General features: G+C 40.3%; 1 protein-coding gene across 5 annotated transcripts in view; it reads right to left on the minus strand.

The window, feature by feature from the left end:
- nsmfa (NMDA receptor synaptonuclear signaling and neuronal migration factor a) overlaps nt 1–25,727 on the minus strand; it is a 46,306-nt gene extending 20,579 nt beyond the window's left edge. The window contains exons 1-4 of one of the 5 annotated variants that reach the window (XM_080304366.1): nt 25,083–25,726; nt 9,247–9,308; nt 8,085–8,957; nt 5,488–5,554 (exon numbers count right to left, since the gene is read on the minus strand). In XM_080304366.1, the coding sequence (XP_080160492.1) occupies nt 5,488–5,554; nt 8,085–8,957; nt 9,247–9,308; nt 25,083–25,153 (1,073 nt within the window). In that variant the 5' untranslated portion in view covers nt 25,154–25,726. Of the gene's footprint in view, nt 1–5,487; nt 5,555–8,021; nt 8,958–9,246; nt 9,309–25,082 lie in introns of all 5 variants that reach the window. The other 4 variants (XM_080304365.1, XM_080304368.1, XM_026174084.2 and 1 more) reach the window with 4 other exon arrangements.
- Between the last annotated feature and the right edge of the window lie 2,026 nt (nt 25,728–27,753).

The following is a 27,753-nucleotide window of genomic DNA, read 5'->3' on the forward strand; positions in this document are numbered from 1 at the left end:
AAAATAAGGAACGGTATAAAAAAGCCCACGTAAACAAGCCACAAAGCAGCTGTAATAACTCAGAGAATTCAAGAGTGAAAGTAAAAATTGGAGTGATTAGGCATTGAAATGGTTCCTTCACTTTTCCTTGCTTTTGTTTATAGTTTTATCTTCATTATTATTATCTCATAATATAACAAACAAAGTGGAAAAATTTGCATTGAATCCACTGCTTTCACTGGTTTTTAACAGAAACCCTGCGTGAAAATTGCCTTGTTATACGAATAATTCTTTTGTGCTGTGGTAGAGACCAGATTTACCCTAATGTGAATACATTTTTAAATTCTGTTTATATCAGCAGACTGTGATATGGATGATTATTTAGAGTTCACCGTGGGCAAGAAAATACAATAAATCCCATTCTTAAGCCAGCACCACTGCAACATCTCCATACAGAAGCTTTCACTGAGCTGTTTCAGAGTTACAGAAAGGAAATGATGAAGAACAAAGTCAATCACAAAGAGTATTGTGTCATCAAGAGATTTCATGTCTCATTTATAAAATATATAATGTTCCCTGTCCACAAAGCAGGCATTTTCTAATGCATTCACTTTGAGGTTGGTTTTGTTTTTGATCTGTTTCTGTTGTTCAAATACCCAGTTAGAGTGGATAAAAAGCCACAATGGAGAAAGAAAAATAAACATGCATTTTAATATTTTGACAGCCTTAGGGTAAAGAAAGCCTCAATGTGCTAAAATCCATATTTTTAGAATAACACTTTGAGACAGACACAGGATGGATTTTTGTGTGTTTTAGAGGTAAACTGCCCCCAAAAGTTTGTTCTGCAGTTTATTTTCCCTTGTGCTCAAATCACACATTTCGATGAAACAACACGCAGCTTTAATGACATTGGCACTGCAGATGGATAACACTCAGATGTCAAAGGAATCGAGATGTACTGCCTCGTGTCGCAGACGCCATCTGCCCCTGTGTGACAGAGTATCAGGGCCCGGGTGAAACAGGTTCTGAACTTGCAACTAAAGTCATTTCTCCATGTTGCAGAATCAAAATTTTTGAGGTAAATAAACACATATTTATAAAAACAATATCATCATATTTAAAATGTAGCTCTAATAAAGCAGCCTGCGGTGTACTACAGATTTAAATGCTTAGGTGCTTGCAACTATACAAAATATTTCTCAAATTAATTCAGACAAATTGCATACAACTTATCTACAAAAACAAAAATAAGTTGTCCATGTAGCATATCTTCAATTTTCCAGCCTTACACTGGAATAAAAGTTTGATTCATTCTGGCTTTGAAATTGGGGCATTGTGAGGCGATCCTTTTCTGGTTCTTTTAAAACCTGATGTCCTCACACCTCGTGTGCCATGTTCCAACTATTTGGCTTACACAGATTAGATATGGCTGTAAATAAGCAATAACAGAACCATAGCCAGAAATGAGCGCCAAAAACTGTGCCTGAGGAGGGGGGGAGGGATGCTTTGTACCTCTGGATGACTTCTGCTGACTCCTGCTCCCTCTCTCTCCTTTTTCTCTGCACAAATCCCCGGAAAGCCCTGCCATGATGTGGCACAGTATTAAAGGGATGAGAGAGGGAGAATGCTGGCATAGTGAGGGGTAGGACAGTGCAGGGAGGCTGATGCCACGGCTTTGAGCTGCAGGGGTTTTTGGGCTATAAAGAGGATGCTGTTGTAGGTAGACAGCAGATAGCTTTGACTAAAAAGACCAGCAAGGTAAATAACCCCATGTGCCAATTTGCATCTATAATAATCCATCATCCCATAGAAATGAGTATCTTGTCACCTTAAGTGACTTTTCAAGTGTTACACTTTTCAATTCTTAAAGAAATAGTTTGTTTTGGGGGGAATTTTATACTTTTTTACTTTTTGTACCATCCCAGAATCAGTTCCGCTTTGCTTCTAGTGCACCCTTCTTTGCATTTTAATGTTATGTTGAGTTTGGAGTATACACTATACTTAAATCAGCTCTTGCAGGTATGTGAACTCAAAAAGCAGCTACACTCAAATACATGCACGTTCTTCAGTACTTTGGGTATTTATTCACAACATGAGGTACATCAATTTTTAATGGAAACATTTCTTGACATTAAAACTATCTTCCCCTAGCAAGACCTCTTAGAAAAGAAGGATTTTTCTTTTTGTGGAGGCATGCCATTCGTTCATATGAACTACTGAGAAACTTGAGTGTGTTCTGACTAGCAGAAAGTCATACCACTGGGCTCACACTGGACTTCCATGTGTCAAAGTACAAACGTGGTGTGAAATGTACCACTTTCAATGTGCGATTATGTCTTCAACAGTCTTAATTGTCATTTGAAAGTGTGACCCAACAATTCTGTGAAACTGATTAACATTTGTCCAAATCAGAGTTTTAGCTAGACTACCTTTAACCAGTGATACCCCACTGTGGGCACTTCACATTCTGCTCGAGTAAATAAAAATGAATGAGTAAAATCCCCCTCAAATAACATGCCCATTTAATGAAGAGGTGTGGCTTTACTTTCTATGTTTGGGAAAGAAATCCCATTTTAAGAAAACAAAAAAACAAACCCCAAAACAATATTGTGTTAATCCACTTCCACCAGACTGGCACTTCATGGCACCTCAGCCATAAAACTGGTCAGAAGTATCTCCAATTTTAGCTAGTTTACCTAGTCAAGTATTGATAATACAAAACAACAGAGTTGATCTTGGATATGTTATTTACAGGTTTTTAGAAATAGCACAGAGTCACATGAAAATGAAAGTTTTCAAAGGTCTCTATGCTGCCCTTTTAAAAGCTAAGTACACCCCAATGACTCAAAGGAGTTGTGGAGGAATTTTGGCCCATTCTTCTTTGCGAGGTTGCTTTAGTTCGTTATGGTTACCAGCCATTTGTTTTTGCACAGCTCTCTAAAGTGCTACCACAACATTGCTACTTACTTTGCCTGGGATGATTATCTTGTTGCATGAACTAAATTTGGCTAAGGTTTAGCTCTAGGACACGTGGCCTAACATCTAGAACACTGGTTTACTGATGAGTTCATGGTCAACTCAGTGAGTGCAAGATGCCCAGGTCCTGTTGCAAAAATCATCTTCCCTGCACCACCATGCTTGACAGTTGCTATGAGGTGTTTTTGCTGGTATGTTGTGTTTGGTTTTCACCAACATGTGCCACGTGCCACTGTGCATTATGGCAAAACATCTCAAGAGTCAAACCTAGGCCTGCTGCCATGGCAACTCTTCCAACAAGCCATACTAGTTCAATCTTTTTCTAATTGTACTTTCATGAACTTTGACATGTAACACGCTAACAAGTCTAATTAACTGATTAATCTAATTGTGATTAACAGCACTTTCCTGCTACTTACCTCCTTGATTTCTATGGAAACAGTAAGGGTGTACATAGATTTTCATAGACTACACAGATATCTTTGAAAACTTTCTCTCTCAAATGATGATATATTTAATCATACATACTGTTTAGTACAATCAGTTAATTTGGGGTTTTTATATTTTTATAACAAATATTGACATCAGGACTGAATACCTTTGTGCTTACAACTGAAGAGTGGACTGTTTAATAAAAACCTGACATGTTTTCAGTGTTAAGTAGCAGCTCGGGTTAGCTGGGCTTAGTTAGTCACAGTGTGTTGCAGCAGGAAGGGGTATGTAGTATGAAATGTTAAGGTTCTGGCTTGGTTAAGCAGTGTTAATATGTTAGCATTTAGCTTATCGCTGAAGCTAGTTAGGAAGCTTTTGCACACAGCACATTTCTTACAGGCTATTTATCTATCAAAGTTTTATGGAACTTACTGAATACAGCCAAAAGTTGCATTTTACTGGAAGACACTTGGATTGAAATTTTGCACTATAAATACTTGTTCTTGTACTTATGAAATCTCTCAGACACATTTAGTTCCAAACATGGCTGAAGTCAGCCAGCACAGATTTAGTGATAATTAGGAAGGCTGTGAAGAAGGATTAGAGCACCAACATAACTAACACAAATATCTTAAATGGCCAAAGTCCCTCTATTGCTGTGACCTAGACGAGTGTGTGCGTGCCAAACTGGTAAAACTGCAGGGCGCATGTGAGCTGCCAGGGTTTAGGTCAGCCAACGCACAGACATTTTCTGTACTTGAGCTTGGCAGGCTTACTCAGCAGCACTGGATTACACCGGACTTCCCTTCTGTCACATTTTTAGCCATTTTGAGTTTTTACATGAATTAACATTATTTGTGCTGACTGTGCTTTATAGTTGTTCAGAGAGCTAAACACGCAATATTAAATGTATTTCAGTTTTCATATTATTTGAGAGCACTGCGCTACATCCTGCTTGGTTCTCTCTTGTAATGATTTATTTTCTTTAACTCAGCGCAACAAGCAGCCCGATGATGAAGGTTAAATGATACCATCTAAGTTAAGGAACAGCAGTTAAGGACGAGGGATTTAGATGAGGAAAAAAGAAATCAGGCAGGGAACAATACTCACGAGATCCTGTTTGATGGTCCCAAGATTAATTAGCATGCAAGAAGAGAAGCAAGAAAGAAGAAGAAACAGTTAAGGCACCAGAGAGCACTGAGTCTCAGAGAGGCAAAGAACAGCATCAGAATGAGACAGAGGAAGTTTATGTTTAATCTCCATGTGTAAAAACTAATAAAGTAAAGCCATATTAGTGCCGTAGGTTTGCATTTAATTATAGAATCAAACAGCTTTTGCGGGATATGTGGTTGAGTGTGACTTTGGGCTCAACAGATGGTGCAACAAGCATCTAATACAAGGTGAAAGGCGAAAACACAAAGTGAATGACTTAAAAAGAGGTAAAATGACAGTGAAGGGGAGAAACAGTTTGCTGGAAACGGTGGGAGATTCTGCATATTTTAATCAGAAGTTGTGACAGTAGAAATATTCTGCAACTGCAGGTGTTTTTGAGAGATAAATTCATGCACTTACACAAATAGGTGCACGCGTTTTTATTCAAACGTGCTGACTAATATTCCAGCTCGAATGCACATGCAGCATTGATTTTACGGCCCTCAAAAGGGGTGTTTTCAGGTTTTCGTGTAGACTAGTAATATGGACAACGATAAATATGATGATGCATATGAGATGAGAGTGATCAGTCTAAGCATTTCTTTTATTCTTCTTTGAAGAAAAACTTGTAGCTGATTACATTTTAACCAAAAGGAAATGTGAGAATTAACAAAATAGTCACTATGATGGATGTCCTCCTTAAGCAAAACTTATAATAGTTTGCAAGTTGATTTTTAAACTTGCTCACGGGGAAGTCAATGGCAGCCTAGAAGATAATAAATCAATTAGAAAATCCTTAATGTTAAGTATGCCAGTAATGGTCTGTTTCTAGGCAGTTGTATAAGACATTGCCATGGTACGTTTACTCTGACCTTTCAAACAGCAGATCTGGCATAATTGTGACTGTGCATGTTTGTGTACGTGTGTGCACAGGAACTGGACACTCACGCCTGCATGGTTGTTGTAGCAGTTTGAAAGGTGAACATATTTTCCTTGGGGAACCAGTTGGTGTCTTCTGCAATTAGAGAGAAAAATGAGGTTTCCGAGTTTAATAGACAGAGAAAAATAGACCATATTGGCAAATGTCGTAGTAAATTTATTGGAAATATGAAATCACAAAACCAGCACCAGCACTTCACAGTCCAGCACTCCACAAATGGAGAGAGGGAGACACAAAGGAAGAGACAGCAGAGGAAAGAGACGGGCAGACGAAGAGTCAAAAATACAGATCACCACGTTACAACATCAAACTCTCGATCCCCTCCAGACCTGAGAAGAAATAGATTTGAAGTAATAAATATAATATTAGCTTATTTTAATGCAGGCATCCGTTATTTTTGTTTTGTTTCCTTAGACTGATAAACACTGATAGCAATAAGTGTTATTTCTTGACATTTTATGAAGGGCTTATTTGTTACTTGTTTTATACTCAGGTATTATAAATAGAGTTTATATGGAATCTTAAGTTTAAAAAAAAAGTAATCTGATGGAGAAGATTTTCGTGAAAACTACCAAAGGTGTGTTTTACTAGTGATTTTATAACCTACATTTGCACTATTTTTCATCACTATAACATCCTTCATTCACTCGTCCATTTTCTTAACTATTCATCAAACCACACACCAAGCTGAAATAACCAATTAACTTAACAAGCATGTCTTTGGACTTTGGATACAAACCCATGTAGGCACAGGGGGAACATCAAGTCTCTACATGAAAGGGAAGACAAGAAGCTTCTTACTGTGAGGCCACAGTGCTAACCGCTGCACCACTGTGCCGTCCTTTAAACGTCATGAATTAAAAAGATGAATTTTTGTGGAGAAGTCTCAAGCCAATCCTCATTTTCTTTATGTTTTGCTTCCAAGAATTCATTGTAATTTTTAGAGCGGTCTTGAACAATAGTTCTCTCTTGTTTCAGTCCAGTGCATATACCTGATCATTTCAGAGGAATGCTTTATTGTTGTTTGTTAAGCCACTTAACATTGATCTATTTATCACCCCAACATTAAAAGGCACCTAAGTAATGAACCAGAGCTGCACATAACAGACAATTTTATTCAGATAACTTTAACTTCAATCTTTAGGCACTTTATTACAAGAAGCCTGCCAAAAAGACCATGTTGGTTTCCATTTCTTTCATTGGATCTACAAATAGTATTTTGTACACCGAGACAAGTGTAATTTGTTGAAAATTTGCAGCGTGTCATTGAAAATTTAAGAAACTGGACAAGTGGAGAACATCATAGGCAATAGGAGGCCTAAAAAAAAAAAAAAGAAAAGCCCTATCTAAATCAGATCAACAGTATTTTAAAGTCATGGAAACAGGCAGGGGAAAAAAGTTAAAATCAGACAGAAGAGGAGTGTCTACAGCCATCTGCAAAACACGGTGGGGGCTCTGTCATGGTTTGGGGCTTCATTTCAGCCAGTGTTGGAGATCTTATCAAAATTGATGGAATTCTGAAATCCAGTCCATTTTTAGCCACAGTGCAATACCATCTGGAAAGCTAATTGGCATTGGCCTCATTGTTCCGCATGACAGTGATCCCAAGCACACTGCCAACACCCTGCAAACTGTATACCTGAATGTCTGGATAGAAAAGCACACAATGAAACACTATCAGTCATGGATTGCCCCCCGGAGCCCGGACCTCAACATTACTGACACACAGTGGGATCATCTTGACAGAGAACGGAACAAAAGGCAGCCGACATCCAAAGAAGAGCTTTGAATGTCTTTCAAGAAACTTGGAGAACTATTCCTGAAGACTGCTTAAAGAATTCAAAGAAGGCTTTCCCAAGAGAGTTCAGGTTACGTTGAAGAATAAAGGCGGTCATATCAAGAATTGTACAAACATTTTTGCCTTATATACCATATTGCCATGTATGTTTGCACATGTTTCTATAACTTGTTGCACCAATTTTATATTTTCCCTAACAAAATATTAAGGAATGAGGAGTGGCTCAAGAGTTTTGCACTGTACTGTAGTTTCTTTTTGCCATTTTCTATTATTTTTTCTGCTTCTTTGTACTAATAAAGAGGCTTTAACTTTCAGCATAAAGTGCCTTGAAGCAACTGTTGTTGTGATTTGGTGCTATACAAATAAAACTGTATTGAATTGAAGTGAATGTTTAAGTAGCTATTCTTATTGGTTTATATACAAAACATCATCACTGTTAAAGTTTACTAAAAATGTAAAATATTAATAATTACCATTATAATTATTTGCTTCACAGAGAAAATATACTCTTCTATTGATTCTGTTAGTTTGACTTAATTATATACATCGTATGTCAAATTAAAAGTGTATTTAATTTATTTAGAAATAACTACATAAAACTGAAAAAAGATCAAAATCTATTTCATCTCTGGTCCCATACCCATTCCAGCCACAGGGCTTTATGGAGAACCTTACACTACCCTCCCCCCCACTTGTTTGTGCCTTTTGAGCCTCTACCTTCCTTTGTGTCCTGAACCCTCTCACCTCTCTCCAGCCCAGTCATCCGGTCCACACTCCACATCCGCTCTAGGCGTCGGTGCTGCTTGCCTGCCTCTCTCGATGCACTCTCCAGGTCCAGGGAACCCTGGCTTCGAGAGGGAGCAGTACTGCACGACTCACAAGCCAACCCGCTACACTCCGCCTCCCCTTTTCCACCTTCGCCCCAGCTACGAATGTTGTGGGCGCTGACCGAGGTCTGCAGTGGAGGCTGAGACAGGTGATGATGATGGTGGGTGTGGTGGTGTGATGCATGATGAGAGTGAGAGCCTGCAGCGGTTAGCTGCGGCTGCTGGTTGCTACTGCTGCTTCCACTTGCCGCGCTACTTCCTCCGCTGCTGGAAGGTGGATTCATGCTCGAGACATTGTGGTGGTGGTGGTTTCCATGATGGTGCATACTATGGTGATGGTTGCTGTGATGGTGGCTGCCACAGCTGCTGGTGCCACGGCCACTGCTTACGCGATGGTACTGGGTTGGAGACGATGAGGCGGAGGAAGGGGAATTGGAAGGCTGGATCGAGCCACCCCTAGATCCTACCCCACTGCTCCCCGACTTCTCCTTTAGGACGTCCAGTTCGAGGCTCTCCTTGCTGCCCTGGCCGGCGCTCATCAGCATACCGTGCTGGGTGGTGATGGTGTACACACGTGAAGGCTGCAGTGTACACTCCACACACTTCTGCTGGTCTTCCTCCACTGAGAAGCTGCGTTCGAGGGACAATCGTGCTGGTGCCTTGTTAGAAAGTGTGATAGAAGATGGGGTTGGCTGGAGTAAGCCCAGTGGCTGTGTCACTAGGCTGGTCTCCTGTTTGTCCTCACAGCCCTTAGTTTCAGAACAGGGATGGAGGTGGTTGTTGTTGTTGGGGCCAAATGTGTCACTTGGCGACTCCGGGTCAGGACCCACCAAGGTTTCACACAGAAGATGAGCTAGAATTTGAAAAACGAAGATGGTTATAAAGACAACTAAAAGTGCTAAAGAATGAGAAATATACCAAGGTGCTAAAGAGCAAGAAAACAGAAAGAGTGGGAAAAAAATGACAAGCTGGCACAGTGGATAATCATCTTTCTTCGGTTATCAGCTGTCATCGTGACACACCAATGAGTGCTTCCTGGCATTTCAGCAGAGGATGAGGTGAGAAAAGAACTAAAAGCATAAAGGAACACACACAGGGGAGATAGAGGGATGGACAAATGACAGGATGGCAGAGACGCTGACCTGATCCGTTTCGGTTTTCAGGGTGTGTGTGGGACAGGTACTCTCCAAATGCTCGCGCTGCTCTGTGGGGACACACACACACACACACATACACGACACACATAAAGACATTAAATCATGGGTGGAAAGGAGGTATGAGTGGGAAAGAAGAGAAAGGGGAGAGAGAGGAGAGAAGGGCAAGGGAATTGTAAATTATAATCCTAATTGCCTTCTTTGTAGGCTTGTGCCACCCACAGATTAAGATGGAGCCGTTTTATCTCCTCGCTCCAGACAACCCCAGCCTGAGGGAGACAGAGTTTGAGACAACAGGAGGCGATAGAGTGAAGGATTGTTTTAGGGCGACTTAATTTCTCAGTGGGTCCTCAGTTTGCATTGATAGGTGTAATTGCAGATGGCAGACTGTGGGTGTGCTGGGATTTTTTTGTTTTGTGGCTGCACTTACTATATCTGTGAATACTTGACCTTGACAGCAACAGACCAAGATTGTTAATGTGCTGGTAGAAGCAAAAATAGATGCTAACAGGTTAATCTTTTACTCACAACTCTTTGCAGGTTACAACACTTTACAGATACACATTTAGCCACATATAGCAAAAATTAAATACCAAGGAGGGCTTCTCCTTTAAAAATAATAGTCCCAGATCTCACGGTTGATTGACACTGACCTGCTAATGTTCCTCTAGTGATTCTGTGTAATGGAAAAGGGATGAGAGAGACAAAATGTTCTTTCAGTGTCAGTATAGGTACTCTGGAGAAATGTACTGCAGTGATAACTACAAGGAATGACAGAGGAGAGGACATGAGAAGTGAGTTAAACACTGTATGCTTACAATGAGTTACTGTGTAAGAAGAAAATACCACTGTAGTAGTTTTTACCATACAAGCAAACCACCGGCTAAGCTCTTGAAATATGCTGTTTATAGTTTCAACTTTCCAACAGCAAGCTCGATGAAAAAGAAACCACCTACTGCTCTATTAAGGGATCTATAATTCAGCCCATTTTAACACTTAATGTTTTTAATGTATTAATTTTACTTGAACACTGTCAGCTGACTGTATGCAGACTTTAAATGCTGAGTTTATCTCTAAAATGGAAGCATTATGCATATTATATTTATTTTTAATAATAATCTGATGTGTTCACAATATCAATATCAGTTATACTAACATACTAGTTACACTAGTACTAATTGAACACCGCAGCCCAAATGCTCCTAGTGGTTATGCTTTCCCAATACAGCTAACTGCTGACGTATCTGTGCTGAAGAATCCCTTGTATGCAGGAGAATCTGTGGGTGTACACCTCCGCCCGGCACCACCGTCAATTATTAAAGCCTGTCCAGCACAGTAAGCATACACACACATACACAAACTGACTCACACCATCTCCATCACAGAAAGAGCCGGAGTGCAGTGAAAACACTTCTCTCACACAGTTTCTTATTGAGACACAGCTCTGTATTCTTAGTGCACTCTGTGCTCTTTCACCCCTTTAACCCTCAAGGCTCCTCTTGAGACAATGCACAAAAACAAACCTGACTGACAAACCTGACTTTTCCATTTAATGATAAAACCTGACCTGTTTATAGCAGTCCATATAGGCATATTCTACAGCCTGTCATATGTGCCATACTGAAATGTAAGCAATGTAAGTGAAATAACTAGCAGTCCAGTAAGAGAAGTTAATATTCCTGTACATATTCTCACCTCTAGATATCTGTAAACCTTAAAAACTATAAAACAATTTTGTCCTTAAGTTTGACCCGAGCATAGAACCATATAATTGTGATAATATGTGTTCTGATCCACGTCCCTTCAGCCTCCTTCCATTGCTGTGATGTACAAATACTGGAATAAATAAAGAAATATAAAGCGTGGTTGTACAAATTAATGCACATTTTCCACATACAGTGGGTTTTGATAGTACTCTATTATATTGCTAATAGAACCATGCAAAAGAAGAAGATTGTGTCATTAAATGGCCAAACTTCACATGATAGAAGGGAAATACAACATTTGTGTTCATTACCTCATTACTCATTGATCAGCACAAGATTGGGAGCCTCAATTAAAAAACTGGGAGCAGAAAACAACATATAATCCCATCTTTAACCAAAGTGACATAAGTTATCTTCCTAATGGTTATGTTTAGCCCAATCCCCTGTACTGGGATATTGTCTTTCAAATAGATCACTTATCTCCTTGGTCCTTGGGTGCTACGAACTAAATCCTCTTCTGTGCTGGTAACATATAAGAAAAACAGACATGTTTTAATGCTGAGCCTCTTTTTTGAACCAAATGTAAGTAGTACACTATTTGGAATTGCATAGGTTTCTGAGTGTTAATGTGAGAAAATGTTTAAATATATTATATCATCATTATTTCATATATTTATCTTATGATATAAGAATATTGGAGGCAGCCCCTACTAATGTGACATTCAGCCACTAAAGGTGAGCATGGACCAAAAGTAAATGTAAGTAAATTTAATTGAAGTTAATTCAATTCAATTTAATTCAACATCAAGGCACTTTATACTGTTTAGGTCTAACAATCAGACAACCCTCTATGAACAAGCACTTGGTGACAGTTGGAAGGAAAAACTCCCCTTCAACAGGAACAAACCTCGGGCTTCCACACACTGTGGAAGAGAGTCAGAGATTAATAATAACTAACAATTTTAAAATAAAATCAGTTCAGTTTTATTTATATAATGTCAAATCACAACAGTTGCCTCAAGGTGTCGTATATTGTAAGGTAAAGACCCTACAATAATACAAAGACAACAGAGAAAAGCCCAACAATCATATGACCCCCTGTGACCAAGCACTTTGGCGACAGTGGGAAGGAAAAACTCCCTTTTAACAGGAAGAAACCTCCAGCAGAACCAGGCTCAGGGATGGTGAGGGGAGGAAGACAGGACTAGGTCATGCTGTGGAAGAGAGCCAGAGATGAATAAGAACTCGTTTTAATTTAATGCAGAGTGGTGTATAAACACACAGAGACTGAAAAGAGTTAAGTGAAGAAGAAACAGTCAGCGCATCATGGGTAACCTCCAGCAGCCTAGGCCTATTGCAGCATAACTGAGGGCTGTCTCAGGGTCAGGTAATTTATATGATAAGAGTTTGCAGATGCTGTAGTGCTGATCTTTATCTCAATTAAATTCACACTAGATGTTTTTGTATTGTTCACTGCTAAAAACATTTTGAAGCGTGAACTTTTTCTCAGCTCAATGAGGGCTCAGTAGTATGTGTATGCCTCTGACCCAACCTTTCCACGCTGGGGATTTGCAGAAAGGTGGTGCGGTTGTTAGCACTGTATTTGAATCCAGCTGTTTGTAGTTTCTGTGTTCTCCCTGTGCCACGTGCTGGTCTGCACTATGACAGCTGGGATAAGCTCTAGCACAAACCAAAACCCTGAATTGCATAAATGGAAGAAAATGAATGGATAGATGAACAGACCTCAGTTCAACAAGTTTTTACTGCAAAACAAAAACCTCACACAGAACAAATTAACCGGTAATTTTAAATGTTTCTTGTGTGACCGCAGAGTCTTTTGGCTTCTACACTGTTCACTGTCAATGGTTAAGACTGCAGCTAATGTAAACCAAACCTTTGAGAGTTTGGGGGTGTTGTTGAGGACTAAGGCTCTGCACGTGCTGTGTCACCAACCAGCTCCTTTCACCACATTTCTAAAAATAGCTCACCATGCCGCTGCAGTTCTGCTACAGCAACTTCTTCTCAGAAACCCCCGACTTCTTCAGTTGTAATGGGCATAAAGCTGCGTGTGCATGTGCTTGCATACGGACATGTGAGTCTAATGGTACTTAAGGGCATTAAGAAAAAGAAATGTTTTAGTTTGTGTGTGCCTGCAGTAACAATAATCACAATTAAGGACACTTGTGATAAATGTAGTCTATACTTTAATCAGCAGGTGTCCCTCAGAACCTCTGATACATTTTCATTTGGCCCACCTGTTTTATAATTCAACAGGCTGGGCACTCTGATTAGAATCAGCAAACAATGGTGCAAGAGGCACGCATCATCCATTATACATGAGAGGAAACAGAGCTGGAAATGGATAGAGCAGACCGTCTCTCAATCATCCACTACACAAAACCTTTCTCTCTACAGTGCCGTCTTATATTCACAGTTTTGCACCAGCTTCATATGTGATACGTGAGCACAGCACGGGGGCAGTGAGGTAGCAACTGATAAATAGTCTCCGGTGAAAAATGATGAAGGGAAGGGAAAGGAAGAGCTTGACAGTTAGATATGAAATTCGTCCTGCGTGCTCTCAGCCATGTGACCGGGGTTTGGGGAAAGAGACAAGTTAGGGAGGGGAGATTCTGAGGAGCAGGGAAGTGATTACAGCTGAGAGGAAGAGCAGTGTAGAAAAATTTGACCATATTAAAAATGAAAGAAGACTAAACCTGAGGAAAGACAGGTGGATAGAAAAAGGACATCAGTGTTTTTTTTAATTTACAATAAAACTCTTTAAATTTCAACAATTGTCATACTAACTAATGTAGTACGCTACTGTTTATTAGTACAGATGCTTAAGGTAAGCGTCAGAGCATCTGTTTTCATTGACTCTGCAGCTTAGGAGACAACAACATGAAAACGGTTGACATCCTGCTATGTTGTTGCCTACTTGGTGAGCTGCAATGCTGAAAAGTAAGCAAAAAGTATCACTTGTGTCCGTTTTCCCTGTTGCATCAACCATGTCTTGCATATTTATGATTGTGCACATCACCGTTTGGTACCTTAAGCTGTGATTATGGTTGATGCACTTGCAATTGTTTGTCCGAATTATCACACCAAGACAACCCTGTAACCATTGACTGGCAACTCAGAGAAAGAAATCATTACTTGGGTGGGAATAGCAAAAATTGAAACAGAAATCAAAGTGATTGCAGAGATTTTCTTCAAAGTTTTCTACTGAATCTCTTATATCTTCAGCCTGTTGCAGTATTCCTCTCAGTACCACCTGCAAATCTCTGTGCTCCTGCACTATTGTATCACCGAAACAGCTACAAAGATTGACCCACTCATACAATCATGTCACCAATCAGGCCGTGTGGCTGCCCCCTCACACCAGGCTAGAGAAATCAAGGGGCACACTGCAAGCCGAAATGACACCAGAAAGCAGCACCCGTCAGTCAGCTATGACTGACTGTCATACACTGAATCTAGATACGTGAAAATGCAGCATCGCCTGGACTAATGGGCCATTCTTTTGTGTCTGTTCAATATTTTCAGCTCTTTAAGTACTTGTTGTCCATGTTGTTTGAAAGATGATGTTGGAAACAGCATTTTCAAAGGTCAAATTATGTTTAATAAGATGATGATGCATCCTTGAACACGACACCAACTCCTGTCTTCAGCTGTCCTCAATTGTAAATGACTAAATCGCCTTGTTTGCACCCCACCAGTACTCTGATCTCATTATTCAATTCTTCTGTTCAGTAGAACAATAAATCTTTTTCATAATGCAACCGCACTAAAAATAAATACTTAGCTTGGATTGTTTAAACATGTTGGTTTGGGTTAAAATTACTACTATGGTGAGAAAAGGGGACATTTGTTGTCATGGTTCCTGTAACATTACGTAGGGAATGAGAGGCAAACAGTAATCTCCTTTGTTAAGGTCTGACTGACATTTTGGTGATCCATTCATCAAAATCTCTTTCATATGCACCCTTAATGACTTAGGGAGGCTGTTGTAAGGACTTTTTGGGGCCATTTTCTGAATTAAAAAAGACACAATTCCAAGAGCAGCTTTATTCCTGTTATGTAAACTTCTGTGGGTACAACATGAAACCTTAAGGTGCTCCATATTATCTGGTCATCTTTTCAATTTCTTCTGAGTGAGCAGGTCAGAGTGAATCTGAGCATTTTTTTTTTGTACTTTGTGTCTAGAACTAAGCAGGTCGTGTGTAGTGTACTTATTACACCAGATGAATGAGTCAGACACCACTTACACACACTCCACTTCTTGAATACATTTTGTCAGAAACTCCACTAACCACTTCAGGCACATAAAAGGACTCTCAACAACAGGAAGATACACCTCAGCACTTTTCATGGATCTAGAGAGAACAATGTGTAATCACTTACTAATGGGTGCAGCTGGAGGAGCAGTACTGCCTATATTAGTCCTACGTTATCCACTTGTTGTTTGACTTTTCTTTTCTCGGCTTGTTTCTTTTTGTTCAGGGTGCACTTACACCTACGTGATGAAGGCTGTCAGTCAAATGTTTTCCTGCTCCGGTTCCTCCTGTCAATAGTTAAAATGTCCACTCACTCTTGGATAGGCGCCAAACAAGCAATCCACACTCTTCCAAGTAACTGGCTGTATTTCAGTAATATAATTAAATAAACAGATTGTGTGGAACAGAGAGTTTTTGTCATCTCTAATGTAACACTTGCAAAAACAGTGTTACATTAGAGTGCGGTGCAAAACTCTTGAGTCACCCCTATTTTTCTATATTTTACTAGGAAAATGGGAAAAAGGTGCAGAAATTTGTTAAAACGTGTGCAAGCATACATGGATATACAGTATAGAAGAGACAAATTGAGTCTGTACAGCGCTAATGAGCTTGAAAGTCAATATTTCGTATGACCACCTTTATTCTTCAACACAGCATGAATTTTCTAAGGCAACCTTTCTTCTAATTTCTTCAAGCAATCTTGAAGAATAGTTCTGCAGGCTTCTTGAAGGACATTCCAAACACTTCTTTGGATGTTGGCTGCCTCTTGCTTCGTTATCTTTGAAAATGACGCTACACTGCTTCAATAACGTTCAGGTCTGGGCTCTGGGGAGGCCAATCCATGACTGATAGTGTGTCAATGTGATCATACTGGGTTGGCAGTGTGTCTGGGATCACTGGCATGCAGAAAAAAGTAGCCTTTGGCAATCAGATGCTTTCTAGGAGGTAATTCATGGTGGATCACTTCTTAATTTTGACAATATCCCCGGTATCACTGACTGTTGTACCTCTCTCCTGACGTCCTCTGTACATTTCGATGATAATTTGAATCAGAAATCCCAAATTTGGATTCACTATAACATCTGTTGCCACTGATTTAGTCCAGTTTTTGTGTAACCCAGCATACCTAAGCCTTTCCTCCCTGTTTCCCTTCCTTAAGAATAGCTTCTGGAGAGAGGTATCCTTGCATCTAGACCATTTCTGATGAGGCTTCAATGAACAATATCTGGATTAGCTACAGCGACAGATGTATTACTCAGGTCCAGTGTCAGGTGTTTGGTGGATTGTTTTCTACTTCTTGAGGACATGACTCTCAGATGCTATCACTCTGTATCTGACAGTCAGATACAGATGAACAGTGGGTCTTTTTTTTTTTAGGCCTATCACTTTTTCTTTTATCCAACATTGTTCCAGCTTCCTCAGTTTTGTTGCAGGACACACTGCACACCATGCTGAGAAACACCAAGTTTTCAGCTAAGAGCTCATTGGGAATCACCTTGCTGATTCAAACATATTATTTTATGCCTGTCACATGTGTTATCCTTGCCATTTTTGTGGATTCAGAAAAAGTCTGGCTCCCTGGAAACAAAATATAAAAAAATGAGGGGTGGCCCAGACTTTTGGATATTACTACCATCCTTAGGGAGTTTTTTCCAAATACATGTTCTCAATCAGCCAATTACTCACCTGTGTATACTATCTACACCACAGCTTTGGCCTTACTGTAGTAACTAAGTGTTCTCCAGTTAGCATTCCTCTTGTTTCCGCTTGTTTCTATTTTTTTATTTTTTGCTGACAATTTTTTGTGATCTCAGCTTATATTAAATATTTGGATTTCGACTTTTGGACTTTTACTGTGCGTACTTTGTCATGTGTTTGGGTCCTCTACTTCTGAGTCTTCATACAGTGGGGCAAAAAAGTATTTAGTCAGCCACCGATTGTGCAAGTTCCCCCACTTAAAATGATGACAGAGGTCAGTAATTTGCACCAGAGGTACACTTCAACTGTGAGAGACAGAATGTGAAAAAAAAAATCCATGAATTCACATGGTAGGATTTGTAAAGAATTTATTCATAAATTAGGGTGGAAAATAAGTATTTGGTCACCTCAAACAAGGAAAATCTCTGGCTCTCACAGACCTGTAACGTCTTCTGTAAGAAGCTTTTCTGTCCCCCACTCGTTACCTGTATGAATGGCACCTGTTTGAACTCATCATCTGTATAAAAGACACCTGTCCACAGCCTCAAACAGTCAGACTCCAAACTCCGCCAGGGCCAAGACCAAAGAGCTTTCGAAGGACACCAGGAAAAGTATTGTAGACCTGCATCAGACTGGGAAGAGTGAATCTACAATAGCTTGGTGTGAAAAAATCAACTGTGGGAGCAATCATCAGAAAATGGAAGACATACAAGACCACTGATAATCTCCCTCCATCTGGGGCTCCACGCAAGATCTCATCCCGTGGGGTCAAAATGATCATGAGAACGGTGAGCAAAGATCCCAGAACCACACGGGGGGACCTGGTGAATGACCTGCAGAGAGCTGGGACCAAAGTAACAAAGGTCACCATCAGTAACACACTACAACGGCAGGGAATCAAATCCCGCAGTGCCAGACGTGTTCCGCTGCTGAAGCCAGTGCACGTCCAGGCCCGTCTGAAGTTTGCCAGAGAGCACATGGATGATACAGCAGAGGATTGGGAGAATGTCATGTGGTCAGATGAAACCAAAGTAGAACTTTTTGGTATAAACTCAACTCGTCGTGTTTGGAGGAAGAAGAATACTGAGTTGCATCCCAAGAACACCATACCTACTGTGAAGCATGGGGGTGGAAACATCATGCTATGGGGCTGTTTTTCTGCCAAGGGGACAGGACGACTGATCCGTGTTAAGGACAGAATGAATGGGGCCATGTATCGTGAGATTTTGAGCCAAAACCTCCTTCCATCAGTGAGAACTTTGAAGATGAAACGAGGCTGGGTCTTCCAACATGACAATGATCCAAAACACACCGCCCGGGCAACAAAGGAGTGGCTCCGTAAGAAGCATTTGAAAGTCCTGGAGTGGCCTAGCCAGTCTCCAGACCTCAACCCCATAGAAAATCTGTGGCGGGAGTTGAAAGTCCGTGTTGCTCGGCGACAGCCCCAAAACATCACTGCTCTCGAGAAGATCTGCATGGAGGAATGGGCCAAAATACCAGCTACTGTGTGTGCAAACCTGGTAAAGACCTATAGTAAACGTTTGACCTCTGTTATTGCCAACAAAGGTTATGTTACAAAGTATTGAGTTGTATTTTTGTTATTGACCAAATACTTATTTTCCACCCTGATTTACAAATCCTACCATGTGGATTCATGGATTTTTTTTTTCACATTCTGTCTCTCACAGTTGAAGTGTACCTCTGGTGCAAATTACTGACCTCTGACATCATTTTAGGTGGGGGAACTTGCACAATCGGTGGCTGACTAAATACTTTTTTGCCCCACTGTATATTTGTTACAAACTGTTTTCAAATGGTCCAATTAATCGTTTAGAAACATAATGCTAGCTTTTTAATGAGATTCATTTAATGCTTTGAAGGATAGAATGAATATTGAGAGATATCTCTAACCTTCTTACACTTCTGTGCTTTGTTCTTTAATAAAATGGCTTTTCTCATTTTTCCATCTCGAAATGACATCGATATGAAGGGTTAAATTAATACAACCAACAAAAATCCAAAACAAAGATGATAAATAGAAGAAAATAAATCTATGATCATTAACCGAAACAATTTCCTTCAATTGTGTTCTTTCTCATATTTAAGCTATAAACCTGACCTTTATCTGCAGGGCTATAAAATGGATCCCTAAGGACCTACGAGATTAAAGAACTTGCTTACTGTTCTTTACAGCAATGATGCAGCATTTCATTCATATTATTGACCCATATCTAATGTGCCTCGTTCCTCTGTGGACTCTGATATCATTTAACACAGTGACCATATCCCCTGCCATGGCTGAAAGGTCTCCTCTGGCAGTGTTCCCACTGGTCTGAATATCATCAGAGCTGATGTCTCCTCTGGGTGTCTCTCCATCCACCGTAAGCAATCGGCTGCCAAGGAAACAGATTCCTTAATGCCTCTTAATCATGTCCTCCTCTCAGATGCACTAATTGAATTGTTTCACAGAACACACATGCAGGTTAGCGCGCACACACACACACACACACACACACACACACACACACACACACACACACACACACACACACACACACACACACACACACGAGGTGATGAGAATCTGTTGAGGAACTTGTTGCACACTCCCATGTCCCTTCAATAGGGACATGGGAATGTTAATTGCAGTCTTAAAGGTGCAATGCTTTATGGGACATGTGGGAACCAAGCATTGAGGAGGGATCTGATTAAAATGTCAGTACACTAGAGGCTGAAGCACCACAACCACATACGGTGTTGAATGATGACACTGATTCCCACACAGCAGTGTTTTTCTGCAGCAGCTAACACATATTTAACGCTGATCTTTTTTATAGAGCGGGCACAGAGAGCTTATTCCCACTGTATATTTTCACTTGTGACAGTAGAAAAACCAAGTATAATAATAAAAAGACAAAAAACATCACCAGAAGCTTATGTTATGTTTCGGTATCTCATTTAGCCATGACATTAAAAGGAAACTTGAACGGAAATGGGAAAAAAACAAGTAAATAAATAATCACAATTCAACTAAAATCATCTTCTGCTAAGCGAAAAAGACAAAATCAGAAGTCTCTTATAAAATAGTCCCAGGATTATCACGTGAACATCAATCATATGATTACCTCCAACAGTGTATTTACATCTTATTCATAACAGACATCGAGCACAGAAAAACCCTTGCTCACGCACGTTCCATTTGTATCTCGTTTATCTGCAATCTATCGATCATAAATAGTTTAATTTGACGGCACCTCTCTTCCAACTTCCACTTACATGAATACATCCAACACCAAACAAGGATTGATCAAGAATAGCTGTGAACCAAAATAAAAATATAAATGTTTTCAAAGAAAGGTTCACCACAGCATGGGATGGATAAGACCGGAGTTCCTCACTCAGTAGTAGTGAAGTAGAGGACCCAAACACATGACAAAGTATGCACAGTAAAAGCTTGAAATCCAAATCTTTAACATAAGCTGCTCTGGAACAGGCAGAGCATTGAGAATGGGGCAAATTTTTCAAAATAAAACTGCATTTTCTTTCACAAAATTTCTGGAAATTCTGTTGGAATCTGTGCTAGATTGCATGACATTAAGCAGGCATACTCAAACACAATTCCCTACTACAATCTATTGGCATACTGAACAATTTTCACTTGAGGTCCATTTACAGTACAAACTTGTTCTGGTGCTATTCCCCTGTAACCTGTAACTTTCATAATAAGCAAATTAAGCTTCCTAATTCATTAAGAAACATTAAATACAGAATGGCAGTCACAGACCAACAATCACACAGCATTGCTGGAGTGTGTATGATTATTCAGACTGTAATGAATAAAATGTGAATCATTTAGCATTTTAAATGAACAAATTACACAAATTGAACAAAGCAGGAGGGAAAGGAGGTTAAGATACAGTAGATATTATAGCGATTTCTTTCACTCAAATGAGAATGAATAAAGTAGTAAGAATACATTTAAAACACGGAGTGCATAATTTATAGCGGATGAGAAAAACATAAGCAAAAGCACGACGAAGCATGATTTTGCCCAAAACACAATCAGATTTATAAAATTTAGGAGGCAGTCTTTCCATGGCGTTTGAATAAATCGAAATTACAAAAAAAAAAAAATTCTAACAGTTATGTAACATCGCTGGCCCCCAATAACAGAGTGACTGCAGGCCACCTGACTGTCCTCCACAAACTAAAACACAATGTTTCATTTGCATCAGTCTGGAAAAAAAGAAAAGAAAAAAAAGAAAAAAAGTCTTTCATCTTTCAGTCCATTTTCCACACTCTCAGAGCTCTGTGAAAGCTGTTGTCCACTGCCCTTCAGCCGAACCACAGCACAGCCTTCCTCTTAGGCTGATCGACAGATCAAAGCATTTCCTTCCTCGCTCAGTGTCGCAGAATTCTGGTGTGTACATAGGAGGTAATCTGTCCCCCTCTCTCTTTCCCTCCTCACTCTCTGTCACTAGCTACCTCACCGAAGCTGCTGGAGAGGAGAGTGTGACCTGTTTCATAACAGAAATCCATAAGCATGCACAAGATGACACAGGCACTGTCGAGCATCGGGTACAAGAAGCCAGTGTCTCTTCAGTAGCATTCAGACCTCTAACGCCTCCTCATATCTCAAGACAAAAGAGATCACTTGAGGAAAATATCTTTGTGCATGCTTTCCAATCAGGCACACCTATTAACAGATTAAAAACTCACCACATTTTTCTTCTTTTTAGCTATGCTAATGGCATGGCTGTGAGGACACGGATGCCAGTCTGTCCACCACTTTGGTACAGACTAAAATGTCTTAACAGCTGTTGCACTGACTGCCAAGAAACACACTGCAAACATCTATTGTTTGTTAAGGATAACTGTAACTGATTTCTGGTGCTATGAGTTTGAAATTTGTAGGTTTTTATCACAATGTGATTCTCCAAAAATCACGAATGAGTTCATAAGTCATAAGGAATGAATAACATGAAAATAACATATGACCTTTAAGCATTACAGCTTTCGCCATAGTTACACATTATCAGCTCCACTTAGGTATCACTGCCAATGGATTCTTTTGTTTTTTATTTTGGATATTGTACATGATTTGTATTGTGGTTCCTTGCAACATTTGTCATCACTCTTTTGTCCTTCTGTTATCACCACGTCACCTTTTAATTTGGCCAGTCCTTTGGAAGGCATTCCTAGTTAAAGGGAACAATGTAAAGCACTAGCAGAGTGACAGGTTTTGCCAAGAAGAAATAATTAAGTTAGAGAAAGATCCTTTTCTTGGTTTTAATAAATGGGGCCGTGGGGAATTGTTTTACTGTCAACCAAGCTCACACTTGTTATTAGTTAACAAGTGTGAGCTTAAAGTTAAAGTCCAGAACTTTCGCTGCTTGTGGCATTTCATATTCTTCCATCACGCTGATGCTGTATGCAAGGAAGGATAAAAAACAATAAATAATTATGTGTATTACAAAAAGTGTGTGAGTTTGCTAGATGTTTAAGTAAGCTTGACATTTATACCTGGCTCTTAAAAGGCCCCTGGAAGTTTCATTTAATGAAGTCAAAATAGACTGACTGGCATCTGGGATGGTTTGGAAATAGTAAAAGGAAAAGTGGGGGATATTTATAATTCAGAAAGATGTGTGGGGGAGTGTATAAGAGTTGGAGAAAGAGTTAAAAATAAGCATATTTAAAGTTACTTTTTCCAATGACTCAGACTTTAGTTTAGATGTATTGCCATTTGCCTATAAGTTTCTGAAAACCATAAAGGATCAGCATCACTTGATTTAAGGTAAAAATAAGAACAGTTAGTGCACCTAGCCCAGGGGTGAGCAACTCCAGGCCTCGAGGGCCGGTGTCCTGCAGGTTTTAGATGTGTCCTTGATCCAACACAGCTGATTTAAAGGGCTAAATGACACCTCAACATGTCTTGAAGTTCTCCAGAGGCCTGGTAATGAACTAATCATTTGATTCAGGTGTGTTGACTCAGGGTGAGATCTAAAACCTGCAGGACACCGGCCCTTGAGGCCTGGAGTTGCCCACCCCTGACCTAGCCTCACTACTAGCATCATTTCCAGCATGTAGGAACATAAAGGCATGCCATATGGTTGACTCCAACTCCAGGTTACCGTGTCTGATTTGCTGTAACTTAAAATGTATAAGCAAAGTCTCCTTCCTTCACGTTGCTATAAATTAACAATAAACAGATTTTAGTGGGAGAAAGTATTAAATCCCACTCACGGTTACAAATCTGCATCTCGCTGCTTAACTTTCCCTTATTCTGGCATGGCACATGATACAAGATCAGCACAAAATGCACAAAAGATAACCTTAAAAACAGACAAGCAAACAAACAAAAAAAAAAGAAAAGCTGTATGAAGAGACACACATGGGATCCATGCAACCGTGTGCATGTGCAAGTAGAGAGATGGAAATGGGGCGCTTTTATTAAATTCTTTTAAATTCTCACTTCCTCATGCATGAGGTTATGTGCAGGTGAAAGGCTGATAAATATTGGATGTGAATCAACTCTGTTTCCCATATACTGGAGGCGAGGTGGATTCTTCTATTAGTCAAAATAAATAAATAAGCTCTGAAATTGAGTGTTTGTGCTTATGTGAGTGAAGAAGGAGGGGAGCATGTGTGGTGTGTGTGTGTGTGTGTGTGGGGGGGGGGGGGGGGGGGGGGCTACCAGTTGAGTCAGACATGTAACAGTTTGTGCAGTCCCTTTGTAGATGCAAAGGGGGGAAAGAAAAAGAGTGGCAGCCCTGCGGTGGGCACACAGGGTCTCACAGTGGAACACCTGCTCAGGATCTCCTCTGGGTCCATTTTCTAATCGTGCAGGAGGATCACATTCTCATCTTCGTTTTAGGGCAGCACACAGACACAAAAACACACTGCGCTAAAAGCAACATCGCTAAAAGCATGGTTGTGTAATGTAAAGAAGGCACACACACCCTGAGAGAATGACGTAACAACACATCAGCCCACATCTGTGAACGCTATAGTCTGAACAAGTCAAGGTCATTCACGGACTGAATTAAAAACACTGGGCCCTGCTGTGAGGCACCCTCTGAAGCAGAGAGCTGCTTTGTATTCCGAGCTCATGTGGGACTGTAGCGTCCTGTCTGCGCTTGATGCCTGGACACATGAAACACACAGGCACACGTGCTTTCCAGCGAACTGCAGCCTCGCAGATGTGAGGAAGAAGGCAGCATCGTTGATACAGCCTCCTTACTCCCTCTGCGTAGTGCTGCAACAGCTGGATGCGGTTCTGGCTGTTTAAAACACGCACAGCTCTCAGACTGAGTCCCTAATAGGTTTTAACGGGCTGGACTCGTGCCAAACAGTCTGAGTCTTGTTTTTCCAGCCTGCAAAAATTAACGGACGTTTCCCGTGCTGCCCTCTGTGATTGACCCAATGACTGGTCGTGATAGGTGATTAGTGCAACGACAGAATCGATTGCCGTGACTGATTAATCGACAGCTGGCTCATTTGCCCACCCCGGAGTGAAGGCTGCCGTCTCATCGCTGTACTGTTTTCTCGATTCTCTGCGGCCAGACAGAAAAGCAGCTTTTGGTTAAACTGAAATAACAATCAAATAGCAGGATTTTTTTTATTTTTTAAATAGCGGCTAATAAGAGGTGGCAAACTGGGAAAATGTATCAGGGACACTCTGAGTCACGGCAGTCCCATTTTGCCTCTGCATGACTTTGGTTATACAATGATGCTTCATTCACAACATCCAGAAACACTCCGACGCGCCAGGAGCAAACATCTTGCAGCAGGTTTACATTACATAAAACACAGATATGGGGAAATTGCATGAAGCCATCCTAATCACGTAATCAATTTCTGATAACAGGTTCAGTTTTGGGAGATCTTTAATCGATATTTGCCCCAGTGCACGTTCCGAGCTAGACGCGGGACAATCAGCAACCACCAAAAGCGCAAAGAGCCTCTCTGCGCATTACAAGGCAGACTGGCTATATCCAGGATAGCGCAGTGGTAATCCATCAAAACGCAAAACTGTCACACCTGGGAACTTCGTGTCGCTCGCACCTGAAGGCTAAAACACCTGCCAAGACTTCCTAAGGGTACTATAACACTGAGATATAAGCCGAGAGCTCCGAGTGTCACTCACCTAACTTTTGCTGCCACAGAAGAAATCGCATCGTTTCTTAAATTCTTCCTCTTGGACACAGCAGTTCCCATGCTGGCATGGAAACGATGCAGGCAGGAAAACAGTTCATTCCAAAGGAAGGAGGAATGCGACGATGAAAACAGTATAAAAATCGCAAGAAAAAATAAAAAATTTGCAGGGAAATCCGGGAGCAGATAGGTCACGCACGTGTCTGCAGAGCAAAAAAGAAGGAAGTCAGTCTTCTCTCTCTCTCTTTCTCTCTCTTACTCTGTCTGTCTCTCTCCGGATATGAGCATGTACGTGGGGTAGCTGCACAGCTGCCAGAGTGAGGCTGAAAATACCCCCTCTCTCTCTCTCTCTCCCTCCCCCTTTCTCTCTCTCTCTCTCTCATTGATAAAAAAAAAATGCAATGGGAGGATTGTTGGGTTGGCGATATCACCATCGTCCTCATCGTGCTCGCAAAGGTGGAGGCGGGGAGCCGTGTATCTGCAACAGTGGTGTCATCCACCTCCACCTCTGCCATTCATCTAATGCTCCTTTTTGGGGACTGTGATCTCTGTATCTTTACTTATTTATTTCCTGGTGTTACATAAACGGTCATTTTGGTGAAAGCCCCATCCACCCCCTCTAACACACACATACACAAACGCTGTAACTGGCTCCTACTCAACCAAAGACAGGATGAGGCACTGCAGCGCTCTGTAAATATTTCTTCAATTAATAATACCACTGGAGCTTTAGCGTGTGCTTTGTTCTATTTCTTCTTATTCTGTTTTTACATTTAGATGATTTTGAAATTCAGCAGTTGAATTGTGTTGACCATTGGACTCGTATATACCCCAAATACTTTATTTATCCCATTTTCGGGAAATTCTTTTGTTACACCAGTTGAAATAATAATAATAGTAAAAATAATAATGATAATATTATCTGCTCCCACGGCAGACAACAGCAAAGTACACTGCACTTGCTACAAGTCCTGAAGTCCTGGGTGACTGAAAATCTCCATCATTTACTGTAGACATTGATGGATGTCAGCTTGCTTTTTTTGCATACACTTCACTTACTGTGTTGGTCTTCCAGTTCAACGTGGATGCCATACTACCTCACCATATCAACATGCTTTCCCAGGATAGCCGTTGTCTTCCTTCTGAAGATGATCACCATGTCTCTGGTCTCGTCTCTGGTCTCATTCACATTCAGAAGCAGATGATTCCTTCCAGACCACCATCCATCACTAATACTGCAGAATATTATCATATTTCTGACCTGGAGTTACACTGAAAGTCTGAGGTGTACAGGGTGTAGCTTCTCTCATGATGAATGGAAATATTAGATATAGAATGTATAGATTTGATAATATACCAGCAATTAAGAATCTTACTTTGTTCATATATACTATTGGCCTTTTTGTCATGGTTCTGGGTCAGTTTGACCCAGTATTTTGAGTTTTTTATGTCTTGGTTTAGTTTTGAATGATGGATTGTTCTTTATGTTTCTCTGGTGCTTTGTTGGGTTTTATGATAAATCTGTGTTTCAGTTATTTTGGTGTGTTTTTGCATTATGGATTGTTTTCTTATTCTCTTGTAGTGCTTGTGGTGATGATGATGATAGATTATTATTAGTTTCTTGTTTCTGTTTATCCGTGTTTAAGGATTTGTTGTTTCATGTATTGTTTGAGTTGCATGTGTTATATTCTGTCTGCCTCTCTGTCTGCGTCTTTGTTTAGTGGTTTCTTATTTCCTGTTTTATTGTGAAGGTCTGTGTCTCATGTGAGTGTGTTCAGTTCTACTGCTCCCCTGTCTCGTTAGTCCAATTTCTCCCAGCTGTGTCTCCCTCCTGTTTCTCATTCCCCGATTACCTCCCTGTGTATATAAGCCCTGTGTGTTCCTGTGCTCTCTGTTGTGTTGTACCATCAGATTGTGCCTGTGTGTTTCTGGTTCTCAGTGTTTGTTGGTCTGTTCATGTTTTGTGCTTTGCCAGCAATAAAGCTGTGGTTTTCTGTTGAAATTTGGCTTCACGAGTCCTGCGTTTGGATCCTCACCTCCGCCTGCCACACACAGAGCCCTGAGACTTTTTGCCCATCTTTAAGAGCTGTCTAAAAAACACAATATTCTACTATTAAATGTTAACCTGTGATATAATGACATGGCAATGAAGTCAAGGTTTAAGATGCAAAGAGAGAGAAACATACAAAAATCTGTGTCTCACTGATATGCAGATCAACTGAAAATAGACTTGAACTTAGTCTAATTTGTAAAGCACATAGACATAGAGTAAGGGTCTCTGGACAACAACCTTTGTGGAAAACAATTGCACAATCCTGATTCCTTTCTGTGAGATGATTGTAGGATGGCAACAGTTCAGTGCAACATAAATAGGATGACAAACAATATAAGACCAACTAGAAAGTGCATTTTCTGAAGAAACTGCAGTGTGAATGCTTGAATCTGAATGTATGCACTGAAATGAATTAATTGCTGAATTTTGAGTTAAAAATATTGAATGAGATAAAAAAAACAAAAAAAAAAAACAACCGAATTTAACCTGAAAACAAAGGTGCTGAACTGCTAAAAGCTGAAGGTTACACAGAAGAAGAAGTTGGAAAAAAACTGAAAATGTTTTAAATGTAAATTAGAAAACCCTAAGAAATGAGAAAAGAACATTTAGA

The sequence above is a fragment of the Astatotilapia calliptera genome, chromosome 7, assembly GCF_964374335.1.
Source record: "Astatotilapia calliptera chromosome 7, fAstCal68.1, whole genome shotgun sequence".
Lineage (NCBI taxonomy): Eukaryota > Metazoa > Chordata > Actinopteri > Cichliformes > Cichlidae > Astatotilapia > Astatotilapia calliptera.